At 35.6% G+C, this 20,086-nt stretch overlaps 1 protein-coding gene across 1 annotated transcript; it reads left to right on the top strand.

Moving 5' to 3' along the window:
* The first annotated feature begins 6,404 nt into the window (after positions 1 to 6,404).
* snx4 (sorting nexin 4) lies at positions 6,405 to 17,820 on the top strand. Its single transcript, XM_079254907.1, has 14 exons — positions 6,405 to 6,531; positions 7,169 to 7,293; positions 7,973 to 8,114; positions 8,245 to 8,394; positions 8,991 to 9,038; positions 9,244 to 9,299; positions 9,512 to 9,584; positions 9,993 to 10,054; positions 11,246 to 11,311; positions 11,490 to 11,579; positions 13,030 to 13,129; positions 16,010 to 16,155; positions 17,064 to 17,178; positions 17,414 to 17,820. The coding sequence occupies exons 1-14, from the start codon at positions 6,436 to 6,438 to the stop codon at positions 17,459 to 17,461; spliced, it is 1,317 nt and encodes a 438-aa protein (XP_079111033.1). The 5' UTR covers positions 6,405 to 6,435; the 3' UTR covers positions 17,462 to 17,820.
* The last annotated feature ends 2,266 nt before the right edge of the window (positions 17,821 to 20,086 follow it).

The following is a 20,086-nucleotide window of genomic DNA, read 5'->3' as shown; positions in this document are numbered from 1 at the left end:
TTTTTTTAGGAATATACATATTTGGTTGCCAAGACAGATGTTTGCATTTCAATAACAGGTACAAAATGTATCAAACAATCTGTGAACATTAAAATATTAGTGTATTTCCAGCATCTTGTTGTCTTTAAAGCATGGTAAAGCAGATTAAGTCCAAACACAACATCAGTGCACATGTCTTTCGCCACTTTAACAGTCTTTTATTATTCATCCAACTTTAAATTAGACCTTCAAATCTGTCTTCTAAGTGTATGAAGCTAAGCAACCTAGTTTCTTGCTATCTTTTGCTGTTTTGCTATCATTTAAATGGATTTGTAAACTCAAACAGGATGCCAGAGCAATATTCCTACATGCACATGCTCACACATACAGAACCATGCATGCACACTCACACATCATACATACATCTTGCTCCCAGCAGATGTTTTGTCCACCGCTGCCTTCCCAGAAACCCACAAGTGAGCGTATTTTCCCGCCGCAGGGTCGGGGAGCAGAACCACTGAAGAAGACCGCTGCACCCCAACATAAAACAAAACACCAGAGAAGGAAAAAAAATGTACTCAAAACCTTTTAAAAAGGAAAGGAAGAGAAAAAAAGCAAAGGATTTTCTAATCCATCCTTTATTGAGGTGGCTGGTTTTCAGCAGCACAACCTTTTTTATGTGTGAGAAGGCTGCCCTGTAATTTGGGTAGCCACGGCGACCAGAGGGACTTGTAATAAAACTAGACTCTATTCTGGGATGCTCTGTAATAATGGACGCCACCATCCACTCCTCTTGTTAGACATGATTGGATGGATGGATGGATGAATGGATGGATGGATGGATGGATGGATGAATGGATGGATGGATCACATAAGGACAGACGGGTTGACAGACAGATTGCAGATGGACTCACCATATGAGAAAATGCAAAAAAAAAACAAAAAAAAACAGAAATGGATCAATAGCTAGCAAAATTTGTCTAATTTATAAAACTCTAACTGGACAAATAAATAGATGAGGAATTAACTTCTCTTAAAATTGCCAAATAAATCAGTTATTTAGGCCTAAACTTACTCAATGAATAAAATTTCTTTGAAACCTGCTAATCTAGACTTCTGATCAATGCCAACACTTCTGAATGGCCATCATGCCATTCAGCACTGTTACAAGTCTGTGCGGTTGAATTCGGCATTCAGACACCTCTCTATAATCTCCACGCCATGTTAACAGTCACCCATTATGCCAAGGCCATAATTAGGAAATCACATTGGCATATACATCCTGTCATTAGAAGTGTCTATTGCTATTGCATTGTAATTACATTTTAGTAGGTTGTTATTACACCATTTAGAAGCTGTCCGTCTTACCTCAATCTCCTCCTTAATTGGTTATGTTGGTCTGTCCCGCCCCCCAAGGTCCTCCTACCTCTTTGACGGAACATTCCAGTGGTCTAAGCATTTTAAGCTGGAGAATATTACAACGGAGTCTAATGTGCCACAGAATGAAAGAAATAAAAAAGAGGAAAAAAATGGGGAAAGGAAGAGAGAAAAAAATGGAAGGAGACAGAACTTGGAGAGGGGAGTAGAAAAAGGGATAGAGAGGACATGAAAGACGGGAAAAGGGTGAAAAATACTGTTTTCTTGTTGCATGACAGATTCCCTCCCAGCCAACCAAGGCTTGTCCTTTAATACCAAGAAACCTTCATGTGGCTTCTCAATGATTGGACATGGGGCAAAGCTGACCACAGTACTGCCACGCTACTTATTATACTGCATTGCTCACACTCTGCATGTGTGTCTGCATATGTGTGTTAGATGAAGCACCCATCTAGAGTTAGTATGCACACGTGCATGTGTGAGCTTGTTGTGAGTCAGTGGCAGTCATGCAGGGAAGTGTTCAATGAGAATTGCACATCTTAATTTGTCATCTCACTGGTGATGAATGGGAGAGCGTTAACCGGGAAAAAATATTTATAACACAGAGTAGACATGAGAAAATATCACTTTCAACAGCATGTCAATTTGATGTAAGTCTCATGAGTGTCTAAATAGGCCTACAGCTTTAAAAAAAATCTAATTATACCATCTATCCTTTTATGAACCAAAGAAAACTTCTAATTAGCATATCTTAGAAATGGAATCCTACTGAGAAATAATGTAAGCCACCAATTTTTAAATATAAAATATAATTAAGAAATCAATCTGAGAAGAAGTAGAGATTTTCTAAATCAGTTTGTGTGAGGCAAAATTACAATTTAATAATGATCTCAAATAAAAAAAAAAAAAAAAAAAAAAAAGGAAATAGGAACTCCATTATTCTAAAGGGTCATTTAAGCTATTTTATTTGTCATGCTTTAATTATAATCCCAAATGAACTGCACCATGGGATTTCAACATCTCTATGTTATGCACACCCACTCAAATACAGGGTCACTGGACACACTGCTTGAGTTTTCCACCACTGTCAAAGAACAGACTAGAAGAATAAAGGAGGGAAACATGAAGGATGGCGACTATGACTGTAGTAAAATGTATGTTCCATTTTAGTGACCACAAGGGCTTCCTCTTTATGATCTTTGTAACCAACCCTGCATACTGTATGTGCACACATAAACATAAAGACATAAAATGGAACTTCCAATGATCTGAATATCTGGTCCAGGGTAAAGTTGGGTCTAAAATTGTCATTACAAAAATCTTAACACATAAAACTTTAAATGGCAGAATCAACTTTTTGAGACCCAACCTGTCAAAAAGAAAAATGGTCAGCAAAATAAATGTTTTTGATATAGGATCTTTATTTGTCCCTTTAACGAAATGTAAAAAAACAAAAAAAAAAAACAAACAAACAAAAAAAACAAAAAAAAAAAAACATAAATAAAGGGATATATCAGGGATATATTTAGGGATATTTAATATTTATTGCCATGTGATATGATAACATTTTTATCATGTAATCTCCTGCTTTTTGGTGTCCATTAAGAGGGAAAAAAACAACTATTTGATTGTGTTCTAAAGGATTTTGAGCAAAGTTTGCAACCATAAAGTGATGCAAAATGTCTCAGAAATTGTATGTATCGTATGCATTATACTGGGCTCTTATGGTGTTCAATAGAGCCCTTAGAGTTATGCAAATACAGAAATTTTATTCAAATTCCAGCCAATTAACATGAGGGGAAAACTAAGCCTTTCTTAGTTTTTTGGCTTTTTAAATTTGATTAAAACCAAACTTTTGAGGGGAACAGTATTACATTCAATTTTCTTTTGTTTCAGCATAATAACTTGACACACTGTACATTTCAAATGTCACAGATGCAGCGGAAAAGAAGTTACAGTTTGAGAAAAACAGAAATGGATGGGAAAATGAAAAAAATAATACTAATGAAAAGGAAAATTATTAACCATAAAACTCATAAGGCAGCCCCCACTGCTGGCACCCCTCTTGGCTCCTACATCAACTCCACCACTCTAAGGTGTTACACCTTTTATGTAATCCAAGAGAACTTCCAATACCTGACTTGTTTTACATAGGTCACTGGTAACTCTAGCATTTAATTATTTTGAAATCAACAACAGAGAGTATAACATATATGTAAAAACGTAAGTAATAACAAACCCTGCATATCAAGATGATTAAGTCAAGCATATGGTCAATTTGACATTCTGTTACTGATCATGGCTATACTGCTGGTAGCTTCACTGTGTCAAAAGCTAAAAGAGTTTTATTTCTGCACTCTTTGTATTGACCAACCTATAGTACAGTGGGAAAGTCTAAAAATCTTAGTACAGATCCTGGTAAGAGGTTTGTCATTAGGTTATTGTTAGTCCAAAGAGCTGTACTTCAGTACAAGAAGGGTTTAAATTTGGCACATGTGCTTTTTCATCACAGGGCACTTAAATTCCAATATCTTCAACAATAAATATTTCTTTTTAAACTTTTGTTAAGCTTCAGGCACCCAAAGTCACTATCTTTCACTGTTTTCTGAATCAACATTCAAATGTGGCCCCTCATCTTTTTCTTGCTTACATTGCATTTATAGTAAGTGGTGTGTTTTCAGCAGAATTGGGGGCTACTGCAGAATTAATATCACCATCAGTTCATTAGTTTCGTATCATCTTGGCCTGAAATACTGCTGTCCAAGATAAAGGCCCTGATCTAAAATCAAGGCTTTTAAACATTACTGAAGTTTGCACCTCACCACATAGACAAAGAAAAAAAATAAAAAAGATGAATTTTTGGAGTAAATATTCCTAGCCAAATGAACCAAACATTGAGTTGTTTGATCACAACAGCATTATTTGTGTACCAGCAACTCTGGCAATACAGTACCAGCTGTTCAGTTGTAACATCAGGCTGCATTTTGATTATGTTTTATTGCCATTGCAACTGGTAGATTTCAGAGTGGATTAAATAGTATCCAATGATTCCTTCATAATTCTGTATTCAAACCTCATACAACCAGCTAGATTGTTAGACTAGAACTGGCATTGAGTAAAAGCAGGATACATCCACAGACAGATGATCAAACCATAACAGGTCTAACACAGAGAGCATGTACACTCCCACTCATACCGACAATTAGTTCAGAATCACATGCAGCTATTTCTGCTGTCAGAAGGCAAATGTTTGCTGCTGAGACGTATTCTCACATCAATGCACTACAAATACTTTATTTGGTTTTTGCTTCCCTCTACTGTTCAAGAGACAAATGAGCTGTCAGACTAACAGGCATATTTAACAAGTGACCACATGAAACAAATGTAATTTATCAGAACTGTAGATAAGCAAAAGAAGAAAAAAAAAAAGATAAACCTGTTTTTGACAAAAGACTTTCTACAAAGCATAGGTATACATATACACAAATGCTTACTTTTTCATTTTTTTCCCTTTAATTATTTGATTTTACTGTTGATTGGTTCATCTGTTGATCAGCAATTTTTTATTCTACTTCTTGGCCATTTTCATATGATTGTCGTGCTTGTAGTTTAAATAGTTTCCTTACAAGTTCTGGATTTAGACATGACAAACACACAGCATTATCCCATGCTAGACATTGCTTATTGTAGCTAGTTTAAGAGCATCGGTCAGACAGCTGTAAAATTTGTCAAATAGCCAATTATAGTCAGCCAAATAAGACTGGATGGTTGTGTGTGTCAGTATATGTGTATGAATGCCCATGTGTGCGGACAGGAAGTGGTGGTGGCTGGTTTGAGGTCAGTGGCAGGAAAAAATGGTAACTATGCTGTTTCTGAGACAACGGCTGGTCACAGCGCAAGCTTTGGGTTTCCGGACATGCTGCAGCCTGAAACCACATCCCACCATTTCCCCATCCATCACTCCATACCTGATGCGCCTTTCTCACTGATCATTTTGCAGCCATTGGCAATATTGATTCATTTCAGTGTCTTGCATTTTCTTCTCTTTTAGACATTCCTGGTCCATCTCTCTTTTCATCCATCCCACATCCCACAACACTCCAACACCCAGCTCCATGCCCTGTGGCATTATATAAAATGCTTCCTTACTAAATCCTGCCCCACCCTTCTCTTTAAACATTAAACACTGCACAACAGTGTGACCACAGGAACTACAAGGCCGTGTTTCTGTGCTGTTTACTAGCCTGAGGCATACCACACTCTACTCAAACAGATCTTGGTCCACAACATCCACTAGAAATGAGAGCGGGACCTAAGGATATTGCAATAGTAATGAAACTCATGAGGAATTACACATTTTTAGCTAGTTCTTTTCTAGAAGGCCATACAACCAAACCTTTAAAGCCAAGTGAAGCATTAAAGTTAGGAAGTCAAAATAATTTCATGAACATGTGGTGCAAAAGCTACATTCTCCTCATGTTCAGCTGGTAATCAGGATACCCCACAGTTTCATTGTGTTGAATATATTTCCACACTTCTCCTTCTGAAGAAAAAAAAACCCATATTAACGTTGGAAATTAAGTATTAAAAATCACTACTAGCCTACTAACACACCAGCAGATGTCAGCATTGCCAAACAAGGAAGGGGATGCAAATTATGCTGATGGAGGCAGGGTTCAATAGCGATGCAAGATGCTGTGTTGTATGGAAACTTGAAAGGCACATTATTATTATTATTATTATTAGTAGTAGTAGTAGTAGTAGTAGTAGTAGTAGTAGTAGTAGTAGTAGTTATTCAAACACCTACTGGCATTATATGTTTTTATTCTTATTTTGCTCAATGACTTTATCTATTCATTTAAAACTACTTTGTGTATTAAGCAACTAAATAAACCTGTGGACATTATCAACAAAGCTTTTTCTCGAAGTGGTCGCCGCGTGCAGCTCGCTCGCTCTGATTTATATTCTGGATTTCGATCCTCAGATCCCTGGCGTCGTGGTGACTTGCGCATGCGCGCCGGAGAGGCATCAGCGCCCTGCCAGCTCAGCTGACAGCAGCAGCAGCAGCGCGGAAGTCAGATGATCATGGCAGACTCTAGAAGTAGCGAGGAAGTAGCCGTGATTGGCAATACCGACATCACTGCAACGGAATCAGAGAACAACATCAAAAACACGGTTGTAATCTTCGTGGTTTTATTCAGCAAACATTTTTTAAACTTAAAATGTCAGTGTTGTCTGAAAAACAAATCTTTGTGGCCTGAGTTAGCTAGTTGAATTACTGTGGTTCTTAGCAACAAAGACTTTTTTTTTCTTACTGACGGAAAAAAAAGCAATGTTATGAAGCATTAAAGGGACTCGGAAATGCTTCTGACCACCAAATCTTCCTTCTAACCTTAAAGTTACAAAATATGTCAAGCAGCTGTTGCTCCAAACTTTAACAAAGTTTACTCCTGCTGTTAGCTTGCTAATTAGCTAGTCTTAACGCAAAAATAAGTTTTTCTTACTTCAAACGAGACCCACAAGTTTCTCTTTGTCGTTTGTTCAGCATTAGTTAAATGGTATCTTGAGCTAAAACACAACTTGTGATTGTAAAGTGGCAAGTTAGTTGTACCTCTTTAGCTGGTTAATGTTTTTTTTTTTTTTTTTTTTTTTTTTTTCTTGTGATCTACACACGCCATCTATTATTGTAAAGCAGAGTCAATGGTAGAAACATGTCTCTTTATCACTGGAAACCACGCTATTCTGTTCAAAACATGTTATTTTACTCTTAATGCTCCAGTTTATATTTATCATTAGTCTTTTTGATGTGCAGATGGTTGAAAGAAGCACAGTCCTGTTAAGAAAAATGGAGATAAGTGTAGCAGAGGCTGAGAAGAGGACCGGCAAGAACACGGTTAATATGCAAGAAACCTACACTGTCTACCTCATAGAAATACGGTAAGTCATAACTATTCTGTCTGGTTGTATTTAATGGGCTACACGTTTTTGGTTGTCTAATTGTAAATATAGACATCTTAATGATGTGATGTAAATTGACAGGTGAAGTGGGTCCATTTACATTTATTGATCTTTCCATAATGCTTCTTGAATTAATATATATATATATATATATATATATATATATATATATATATATATATATATATATATATATAAAAAATCTTTTGTCCTCAGTGTTTTATAGCTTGATCTAATTTGCATCTTTTGTACTTGTGTCAAAACAAAACAAGACCTTGTGAGTAAGGTTACTCTGTGTGGAGTTGCATGTTCTCTCCGGCTACCTGCCATCATCCAAACACAGGCATGTTAGGTTAATTGGCTTCTCTTACTTGTCCCTAGTAGTGAGTGGGAGTGTGAATGGCTGTTTGTCTCTCTGTGTTGGCCCTGCAATTTGACTGGCGACCTGTCCATGGTGTCCCTTGGACTTGGAGTATTTTGTTGTTTGTGTGAAATGTCTCTGGAAAGAAAATCTAGTCATTTTGCACTTGGAAAATGACATTGGAATATCAGCATGACACTTTTTTAGCTTTTTGTGGCTCAAGTTGTTTTGAACAATAGTAATTGCTTACATATTTTAGGACTTGAAATGAAATACTCTGTATACTCCTGCTAACAGGTCAGCTGAGTCTGTCCCAGAAGGAGGAACGCCAGCTGCACCTGATACTTTGTGGAGACGCTACAGTGAGTTTGAGCTGCTCAGAACATACCTCCTGGTCACATATCCCTACATCATCATCCCCCCACTGCCAGAGAAAAGAGTGAGTGACACATAAGTGATGGGATATACTACATCATAGTAAAAGGATTATTATGTTGAGTTGATTTAAGGATTTAATTCGTCAGCATACATTTATTTTTATGTACTTTGTTCTCTTGTGTCTGCTGTAGGCTGAGTTTGTATGGCACAAACTTTCAGCTGATAACCTCGACCCAGACTTTGTTGAGCGGCGGAGAGTTGGTCTGGAAAACTTCCTCTTGCGGGTTGCAGCACATCCTGTCCTTTCTAATGACAAGATTTTCTTCCTTTTTCTCACAGAGGTTGGTGTGTTAGTACACAGCTGCTATACATTTGTTTGAAGAACTAGAACGGTCATGGTACAACAGTAAAATCAAGCTTGCAATAGTTTCATGGAAAAATGATAGAAGGTGCTGCTCAGGCTGTAAAAGTTGTTTGGGAGCATCCAATAAGCAACAAATATGAAACAAAAAGTACTATAACATTGCCGTATCAAAATGGACGGTGAACTCTTAGTCTTTTTAAGCCTTCTGCAACATTCCCTCCAGCTGCAACCAACCAGTCAACTTATTGACAGGACTGAGTAAGTTTCTGCTGCAGAGCTCTTGCATGCATTCTGCATGAATTTGGTCTTTATCTGTTATAACGGACGGTAAAATGATGGTGTCCTTGGTTACTTTCCCTATGATAAAATCAACTTTGAATAGAGGGTTGGTCTTGGAAACATAAACAAACTGAACCTCGGGATTTGCATTTCAAATTAGCCAGCTGAGAAAGACTTAACCCACTGTAGCCTTTTTTCGTGTGTTGTCATGATGTAACTTTTAGTTGGATGATGCAGTATTGACATAGTATTACTGACATTTCTTCTTGTCATGCATCCATAAAATGTCCTCAGGAAAAAGGATGGAGGGAGGCAGTTCTGGAAACAGGTTTCCAAGACAAGGTATGGTATGCTTAGCTGTGTTTTATTTAAAAACATCAGTCTGCCGACTGCCTGATTTTCTGTCCTGTAAATTTTTTAAACTTTCCACATCCACATTTCGGACTTGATGCATTATAACTGGCTTAATCAAATGAAAACTGAAGTTGCATTTACTGTATTTTCTGTGTACCATATTTATAATGCAATTAACGCTATTCTCCACCAGGTGGACTCAAGGCTCAAGTCTTTGAATGCCTCATTCAGAGTGAAAAACCCTGACAAGTAGGTTTAAAACAGACATGCTTTTGTAAATTGATTATGTCTGTATTATATATGGAAATGACAGCTTTGGGATATTATATAAGAAGTAATCAAATTTAAATTTGGTAGATATTTTAAAATATTTTATCTTACATTGTAGATCAGAGTACCAATAAGTACTCAGGATAAATAATGCACGCCTTAGTTTAAAATATGACTCCTATGTTTTTCAGACGATTCACAGCACTGAAGCAGTACAGTGATGAATTGAACACTGTCATCTCTCAGCTACTCAGAGTGAGAGCAGTAAGTTTGGGCATGTGTAAGCACACACACACACACACACACACACACACACACACAAAAACCTTCTCTCCAGGTACATATGGCCTGAGGTCGGGTGAGATTTGCTGGAGCATGCCAGTTTTTAAGTTTTTCAATTGAGTTACTCTGTTATTTATTTTGTTGGACACACACCATGCCCATAGTTATTTGTCCATGACTTTCATTCTGAAATTATTTTTGTGGCTATTGATGATTGCAACCTATGTTGGTTCTCATTGTTAATGCGAGGAAACGCTTCAGAGCTTTTAACAGAAATGGAAAGGTACTGAAAAGCATACAGAATATTTTCACCTAAAGGTCTTGGCACAGTGGTGCACTTTAAGTAGAAAACTGTGTTATAGATTATTGATTTGGCTGTTCTTGTTCCAGCGAGTAGCAGACAGACTGTATGGAGTCTACAAAGTCCATGGTAACTACGGCAGAGTTTTCAGGTAAGAACGGCAGTGTGATGGCATTGAAAAAAATCATATGTTTGGATCAAACTCTACGTAATAATGAAATTAAATTAAGCATTTACAAATTATAAGTTTAAATGTGGGAAAACTTTATGTAACTAATCTACATTTAATCTACATAGTTTATAATAACAAATGCAGGGCACCTTACTTTAAGAAAGTAATTATTTATATTTACTAGGTACTCTATCACAAATTAAGTCATTAATAACAGAGTTTCAGCATCATAAAAATAACTAATTACTTGCTAAAATAATTATTATTTTACTTATTTTCCTCTTTTAATGAAAAGAAACATGTTCCCTTTATTGGGACTAAAAAAAAAAAATCTGCATCTTCAGTTATTCATAGTAAAGCTGAGTATTACATGTGACTAATGCATGTAATAGAAACTTGGCAGAACAAATTACAGAAAAATCATTTCCATTAATCTCTCTTTCTTGGATGTCATGGCTTCGTCTTTGGTTCTGGAGAGGTGCTTCACGTTATTCTAACTGCTTCCAGCTAACATGAAGAAACTCCTTGTTTCTGGGCATCATGAACTTCTCTCATAATAGTTTAAAAACTCTTCCCTTGTTTTGACTGCGTTCACCGTTGCTGTGTGCATTTCTTGGTCGTTTGTGCGAGTGGCTGAGTCTGTGTGTGTTTGGTTGTGCACACTTGGCCAAATCTGCCATGATATTTTACACACACTCAGTCAGGCATTATTACTGAAGCAGTTTTTCTTCTCCTTAAACCTGCAGTCAGATAAAGACAGTTTGTACTGAATTACCATAATGTGCCACATTTTATCATCAATAATGTAACAACGTAACAGTAGAAAATACTGGGTAATTCAATGCCCCATACTAAAAAAAGTTACCCTGTTTATGTTAACACTGCCATTACCATCACAGATAATAATGCATCTCGATTAAGTTATAGCAGGGGATTTTTTTTTTCTGATTCAAAGCAGATCTCTGTCAAGGAATCATGCATTTGACAGTTGAAGATGGTAAAACAGCTATGATCATAGATTTAATAAAAATTAGGAATTTTATAAATATTAGATTAATAATTGGATGAACAAAAGAGCCCAACATTCTTTTGTTACTACAAAAAACAGCGTCTTTGGTCGTAAATACTGAACAGAGAAATCTTTGTTTTATTTGCATGTTTTGTCTCCAGTGAGTGGAGTGTGATAGAAAAAGAGATGGGAGATGGTTTGCAGAGTGCTGGCCACCACATGGATACGTGAGTAACAGACAAAATATAACCTTCAACTGGAACACCATCTTAGACTTCAGTGTCTGGTTAAGTCCTTCTCCATGTTAGCTGAGTTACTAACAGATGTATCTGCTGACTCTGATCAAAAGCACAATGTTTGCTTGGTATTTTTCTTTTGTTAATATGTCTGTCTGTATTTATTTAGGTATGCTGCATTAATAGATGACATTCTAGAAGAAGAAGAGCACTATGCAGACCAGCTGAAGGAATATCTCTTCTACACTGATGCCGTCAGGTAAAGGATTGTTTACAGAAAGATGTATTTTTGTAACCCACTGTTGGCACGGTTTCCCATTTTACCTCAACCAAGAGTTGTCAGGTCAGCATTTATGTGTTGATGCTTCTGTGTATACATTTGTTGGATGATTTTTTAAAATTAATTCAGCCATGTATTTCCTGGTGAAATGCATCTAGTACTTCACATCTGCAATTTAAAGAAAGCAGTGCATTGTTAATATATCAATAATACACTATAGCATGTGGGATACTATTTGAAACTTATATTCTTGTATCCCAGTTTAATAATTTGAATTGTTAATAATTTAATTTAAAAAAAAAAAAAAATCCAACACTAAATATTTTTGAATAAAATAAATATTACAGGTATGGTGCTTTAGTGGTGATTAGTCTTGGATTTATCAAAGATCAACATAATTGATTTGATGTCACAAGTTTTTTTTAAATGTAGTATTAGATACTTTAAATGATGATCTTGGAAAAAACTGCCACCATTGACTTCGATTAAAACTACATATTTTAGCATTGCAGTTACATTGCAGTTAAAATCTATTTATCATTTGAATTCAAGATTTAATTTGGAAGAAAGTAGTAAAGTACCCAAAGTTAATTCCACCAGATTCAACTGGTTTTCCAGTTGTAGACAGAGGCAGGAAATCTTTCTTCTTTTGCAGATGTAAATCAATGAGGACAATTTAACAATATTTATAATTCAAATAACTGGGATTCAAATGGTGACAAATCTTAAAAAATTTTTTTATGTATGGTAGTTTTGACCATATTTTAACCAGATGTGTTGAAGGGATTTTTGTAACAAAAAAAAGAAGAAAAAATATTAATGTGTGATGATTTTGAAGCAGTTTACATGAGGCTCCCTTAGAGGGAGCTGCTGACACTCCATAAAATATCACCACAACTGAAGCCCTCTAATATTCACTTCATAGAAAGTAATTCATTTTTTTTAAATATTTTTTAATAATTTGGATAATAATTAAAAATTCCAAGCTGTTATTCAAAGGGTTATAATAGTTTTTGTGTGTGGACACTTTTGGCCACAATGGTCATCAGAAGGAACTAAATTCATCAACAGAGGAGACAAGGTGATTTTAAAAATGTGTCTACCAAATAGAGTTGCAAAAAGAGTTTACATCAGTCTGACTGTAGCAAACTGCTTTACATTTGTAGTTCTTAAATTTAGTTTTTTTGTTTGTTTGTTTTTCTTAGTCGGAGAAGATGTTTATCGTTGCAATAAATTAATTGATATCCAAAGCACTTTTAAACAAAGGAAATATTTCTTTTATAGTGAGGATTGTTCATCAGATGCATTTTCTTATATAAGCAGCAGCAGAACAAGCTGTTTCATATGTGTGTGGGATTTTTAAACAATTCATTTGTGTTTAGCAAAAAAAAAAAAAGAAGAAATTTCATAATTTTTTTTCATGTATCAGGTCAGTCTGTAGGAAACATGACTTGATCCAGTATGAGTTAGAGATGGCAGCTCAGGACCTCACCTACAAGAAACAACAGAAAGAAGAACTGGCAACTGGGGTAACATGCTGTCAAACACACACACACACACACACACCAGGTTTTATGTCTCAGTTTCCTCTGAACATGTATGGCTCGTTCAGCTTGGAAAAAACCTCAAGCTGGTCATTTTGTTGTTCTTGCCAGGTGGGAATCCAGTAGTGTGTATTAGGGATGTCACAATTTCAGATTTTATTGGTGAGATTTTTATCAAAGAAATGATCAGGATTTCAGAAATCTCATGATTATTACCTGTTGGTTAATTTTACAACACTATACATATTTAAAACCATAACAACACTCCTTATAGGTTTTTAAGTTGTTTTTAATTTTTATCTTCTCTTGCAAACATAAATAAATAGTAGAGAAAAAAAAAGTCAAATAACCAAGGAGACCCTTGTCACCCATTCCCAATAGTACATATTAACTGTGGATTTCTCTCAGGGAAGACAGGTCATAGAGGCTACTTTGTGAAATTGTTTTGAATAGTTTTGTGAAGTAACCAGAGAATTTTGTGACTGGAAAAAAAAACCCATCCAGCTAGCTTTAATTTCCAGTGGACTGTTTGTAGTTCACCTGCTGTCTGAAATGTAAATAATATGGGAATAGTGAAAATAAAGAAACACCACCATATAGTTCTAATTAAATACAGTTTCTTTAATGTTTGAACAGTGAAGTGTCTGTCAAAAAATGTGTATTTTGTTTTTTGTCATCTGTATAAAACAGAGTCGTACAAATAGCATGATAACGTTACATTTTAAGGTTGCATTAGGCAACATTTATCCCATTTGTGTCAAGTGTGTAGGAATCTATGGTAGACCTGAGTAAAACACTCAAGTGTTGTGGGGAGGTGGATTTGATGGTTCTACAAACTGTAGTGTGCTTTTATTTTAAAATGGAGGTGAATCATGTTTATACAAGACCCTGATATTGATACCAGATCAGTCCCAACTCTAGTTTTGTTATAAAACTTTTGTTGTAAAACCCGATCAGGGAGCGTAGATGACAGAAGGCAGTTATGCATTTCTGGTGTACAGGTTAAAAGAATCTACTCCATATCACAATTATAGCACAAAAAGTGAAGGTCTCAACACACACACAAATCGCTCTCAGTAATCACGTCATCAACTGTCCGTTAATTGTTCTTCCTCTGTCTGGTACACAACAGCCTGGATCTTTATTATCCTGAGTCACCGAGAGATAACTTTGTAATGACGGTGGTTTTATCTCAGTGCATGTCATATGTACAGAGTAGAAGCTAGTAAAGTTAACTTGTATAGCACCTTTCACAAACCGTTGGCACAAAGTGCTTTGCAGATAAAATAGTCGATAAAATTCTCAAATAAATAAGATAAATAGCACAAAATAAGATGCATAACATATGTAAGTTAAACCCATTGTATGAACCAAGAACAACATCAGCCTCATTATAAGCTGTGTTCTTCAATGACATCTTGGTCTTTATGTATTTGTTTATTTATTTATTTATTTAGTAAGTAACTAATTAATCTTCTTGTTGAGAGGAAATAACTAACTCTGCCTTACATTGAGGCGTGCCTTTTTCGCAGCCTGTAGGGATGGAAAACCAAGTAACACAAGCTAGAAGGTGCAGATCTGGTGTGACTTTTTCCTTCTATGTGGAAATTGCAATAATCTGCTGTTATGGTTCAGACATCTTTAATGAAACTCTACAAACATTGAGGAATATTTAATACTACTTAACTGTAATGTTTAAAACCACGACTAATAGTGAATTAAATAGTCTACATGCACGCTACAAGCCTGACAAAGTATGGAATCGCCGTTGTTGAAGTGTATCCATTCAGCTTTTATCTTTTAAGAAAGAAGTCACAGATACGATGCATAACTATTTTTTAATTGAATCAGAAAAGTATCTGAAATATTGAAGTCCACCTGTTCATCTACTATGGAAGTAATGCCTGTCATCGCTGCTTGTCCTTCACTTGCCACAACCCCATATGACCCCATATGATCAGCTCTCGAGGAAATGGTCTTGTACTCTTCAAGCAATTGTCTTTTTAGTGCAGGTCATTGAACTCATTGAACAGAAGAGGTTCTGGCATCATGTTCATGCCCACTGCAATTATGATTAATCATAAAAAGTCGTTCCCATCCAAACATCCACAGTTTCTCCCTTCAGTTTCTCACTTTGCGTATTTCTCTTTGCAGGTGTTATTGCTTTTTTTTTCTCTGCCATTATGAATATAAATCTCATGTTTCTGCCTGCTGGATCTTCATTTGCGTGATCTATTTATTGCATATTGCTTGGAGTTGTCTGTCCTGATGTTTTGACGTAGTCTTTGACTGACTTCCACTATGTTGCATTTAACTTTACAACCTTCAGCTTTTGTTTGTACTTGCTTCTAATTTCAAATGGCTGATTGAGAAAAGTCAATATCATTTGCCACACTCGGTGTTGAATTACCTTCTTGAGAGAAGTTTAGAAACCTTTCCATAGTTTTTTTTTTTTTTTTTTTCTGACAGCCTATTTTTGGTCATGTCATGCCAAACAGCCAGGTGCAATGGCTTGTTAAAGGCCTGCAAGCACTCTTTTTTACTGAAGACTGACTCATTCGCTTGTCAAGACTTGTGTAAATACTTGCATTCAAAAAAAGCAAATTAGCAGGTAATTTCATGATTTATTTATTTTTTCCCATGATGGAAGTGATTCCGGTTTTTTCCATGGGAGGGGATGGGTGTAAACGACCGTCAATGCGTCATTTAAAAGTTTCAGTAGTATATTAATTCCCAGTCTGTTGTCAAAACAGAGCATTTCACATAAACATTATACAATGGATTCAATGATTGACAAAACTGATATGATTGTTTATGATTGATTGTGATTTAACCTGTTTTGTTTGTGTTTGTTTGCGATTGCAGACTGTGCGAATCTTTTCTCTGAAGGGAATGACCACTAAGTTATTTGGTCAAGAGAGCCAGGAGCAGAGGGAAAGCAGGATAGCAGCCCTGGAGCAGAATATCCAGGAGGGAGAGGAAGCACTCAAGGAGAAAAATGCTGAGTGCCAGTAAGTCAAACATACATGATTCACCTTCCTTCTTAGTCTACCTTCGCTCCTTTAAATTCCTTCCACTGTCAGTTTTTACTGTCGGCATCTAATAATATCAAGCAAAGTCTGACAGATTTTTTTTAGGTAAGTAACAAATTTCAAGCCTAATTTTTTAATCAAACACACACTATTGTTCAAAGGGTTGGGATCACTTTCCCATTTGATTTAAAGGTAGAGTATGTAAGATTTTCAAGATTTTCAAAATAAATTAACTAAAAAAATAACTACAATCATAATTAGATAGTTTTTTTTAAAACATGTAGGTTCCAGTCTGTCCATATTTGATGCGTTATTAAATTACAAGTTTAATTAATGACAAAGACCCTTCCTAAATGTTTGCCTACCAGTAGAAAAAATGTGTTTTTTGTCATTTGTCATTAATTAAACTTGTAATTTAATAACGCATCAAATATGGACAGACTGGAACCTACATGTTCAAAAAACTATCTAATTATGATTGTAGTTATTTTATTAATTAATTTATTTTGAAAATATTGAAAATCTTTCATACTCCACCTTTAATGGGAAAGTGATCCCAACCTTTAGAGTAGCATTAGCATTCGTAGCATCAGTCACATTAAGTTTAAATATATTCTTGCATGTAGTATTCACAGTCAAGTGCAGGGTTAAGGAAAACCCTGCTGTTTGTGATCGTTTTCATGGTTTGCATCATTTAGTTGTTGAAGATACGAAAAACAAAAAAAAAACAAAAAAAAACACCTGTGTAAATAGGAACAGCAGGATCTAAAACTTGAACAAATAAGGAACTTATCAAAGGCTGAATTGTTCCAGTTTAACTCATCTGTTCTTCATTCTGATAATCTGCACCCACAGACTAACAGCTTGTGTCCTTGTGATTGTAATAGAGAGTTTATGAAAACAGCCTGGGATGACATTGAACGTTTCAAGGAGCAGAAGGATAAAGATTTACGCGAAGCACTAATCAACTATGCCATAATGCAGATCAGCATGTGTAAGAAGGTATGTTTTTCATCTTTTAATGTTTATTATTGATTTGTGGTGGGTTTTTAAAAAAAATATTTTTGGTTTGTTTGGTTTCTTTATCCTCTGTAGTTTTACTAGTCATGTTTTGTTTTTTTTAAAGCACTTTGTTTATATTGTTTGTTGATGTTGAATTTTTATAAGTTCCATTACTGTTTTTTAACCTTTGTAAAATCTTATTTTAAACATTAACACACTGTTTTGTTCACTTCAGGGAATCCAGGTGTGGTCCAATGCCAAGGAGTGTTTCACTAAAATGTGAGGCTCTTAATATGCCATCCATGCTTCACACTAAAAACCAGTAGTCTCTCAGACTGTGCAGACTGGGACCATCAGCCATTTGTTATGCTGCCGTCTAGTGAACATGGGTGTGAGGCGTACACTGCCTTCAGTTTGCTTGCAATGGTACTGAATTATTCTGGCAACTTTTCCATCTGTCGTATGTTGGAAACAGTGGGACCAATTAAATGGTTTCTGTAATTAATTGACCACCTTTTGTAATTCAGGTGTCCTAATGCTACCTTTTCTTGATACTCTGCTCATATACACTGCTGCCAATCCAAATTCTACTTTCTCATCTTGTTTTGTACTTTCTTGGCCGCATGTCCAAGCAGAAAAGTTTAACACTACTTATGTGTAATTTTTGAAATGATTGTATTTTACTTACTCATGTTTTTCATTCGAAATAAAAGAATTGCACCACAGATTCCTTTTTAAAATCCACTTGTAAGAACCAGAACACTCATGTTGTAAGTAGATACTGCGATATCTACTTAACAGTCTGTTCTCAATTGACAATACAAACAATGAACCATGGAATGGGTTAATAAGAAGTACTTGTATTGATGGCATCATTGAACAGCTTGTTTGTGTTTGGCTCTCAGGAATAATGTCCAAATCTGGAAAACTATAAGAGGGTCAGATTTAGTAAACGGTCATCTCCCGAGCATGATCTTGACAGTATATTCAATTGTTGGTAAAATGACTGAATAAAAAGATTTCCTGTCTGCCTAAAGTAAATGCATTTCAGAAAGCCCCAAAACATTCCTTTTTTTTAATACAAATTAGTTCACATAACACTTGCTTGATATTACAGCAAGATACTATCTGGTAAAGTTAATAATTTGACCTGAAATTGTTTTGTGAAAGCATAAAAGAGCAATAAATAAATGAAACAAGAAGGGTTTCACCCTTTTCTTGGTTCCAGTGTTTTCTTCTCTGGAGCAAATATTTTATTCTAAGTTATCAAAGAGCGTCAACTATTCAGCCGTTAAAGCCTTAACCCTTTAACTTTCACTCTAACAAAAAGGCCAGAGAACAATAGTTCATATCTGTTTGTTTTGGACATGAATAAACAGAGTTAATGCTTTTGGTAAACGGTTGAGATGCTAAAAAGAAGTAAAAAATGTGACAACACTGAAATGGTTGATATTTGAAACAGTAATGTCATAACAAACACTTAGTTTGGGTTTTACATACCCAAACCAGTTTGTAGAGATGGCTCAGACAGGTTCATTTCTAAATTTTAAAGACATTCTTTTCTTTTTTTCCTATATGGAAATTAGTGAAAAAAATGCATACATTCACAGAGTAGATTCTCATTTGCCTTTATCACGATTTCTCAATTGTCAGTTTAGTGAAATTAACCCAAACAAAGGTTTTATACATGTTTTTGTGGTCACTGTCAGATATCAGTGTTAAACTACAATAAACACGTTTGGAGCACTTACTGTGTTTTTGCGCATGTGAGTCACCCAGAAAACCTGACATAACTGGTTATCTGTTGTGCTTCAAGAGTATCATGCTGGAATGCCGGTGTTAAAATCCTTTTGCTTGTGGCTAAAAGTGCAGAGGAACTGGTAGCAGTTTAGGCGTCAGACCTGTGCCATTAATTTGTGTCAAAACAATGCAGTCCTCCGATTTTGGGAGTGGCCTTTGGTGGTGGTGGTTAGGAAAATCAGACAGGTGTGCCTGCTTTCAGTTGGTTATAGCAGATGGTCTCTTTGACAAAAAGCTGTTTCCTTCTACTGAATTCATGTCGCAGCTAATGGTTTTCTATCAGTCTCAATGAATTAGTCATAAATGTTTGTACTATAAGGTGTGGTGACAACGCATTCTTTAAAGGCTTGATTAAGTGACTAACAAATGGATTTAGGGGCTTAAGAGAGTAATATTCACATAGTTTAATCTATTGTTAAAGGTTTTGTGTAAATTCTCCTTCCTTTAACGCAGCATCATAATATTTGTTTTATTATTATCATTGGCCAGTTCACTGTACGATGTTAAAAAAAAAAAAAAAAGGGGGACAAGGTACAGCCTCAAGACACTGTTAAACTTTGGAAGATCCCACCTGTTGGATGAAATATCAACCAAACTTGTTCAAATGGATATTAAGTGTTTGACCAGCACGACTGGACTGCTGTGGGGCTTTTACGACGCGTTCAGGGAAAATTGGTGAGGGAAGTTTGCCACTGTTGGTTCAAGTAAACCCACTTTAGTTGGAGAAGAAAATGGCTCAGCAAAAAAAAAAAAGGTAAATGATTTTTTTTTTCTTTTCTTTGGCTGGTTTAGCATGATCTCATGTTTGGTTCACTCAAATAGAAACCTAACATTAAGTTAATATTAGAGGACAAGCGCCTTACTTCTATGAAACCTGAAATTCAATATCCTCTACAGAAATTTGTCATGTTCCAATTTATTACAGACTTATTATATAGTGACATAAAGTAGCACAAACTACATAAATAATTGCAATTTTATTATTATCTGGATTCAGACTTCATGGGAATATTTTATATTAAGACCAAGTGTCATATTATAGTAGGCTACTCAAGGTGTTCATATTACAGGTTAATGCACCAGAATAATCTTAACTCTCCATTCATCT

Source organism: Telmatherina bonti (genome assembly GCF_933228915.1).
Source record: "Telmatherina bonti genome assembly, chromosome: 15".
NCBI classification, from domain to species: Eukaryota; Metazoa; Chordata; class Actinopteri; order Atheriniformes; family Telmatherinidae; genus Telmatherina; species Telmatherina bonti.
Note: the sequence above shows the minus strand (reverse complement) of the source record. Positions and strands in the feature narration are given on the sequence as shown.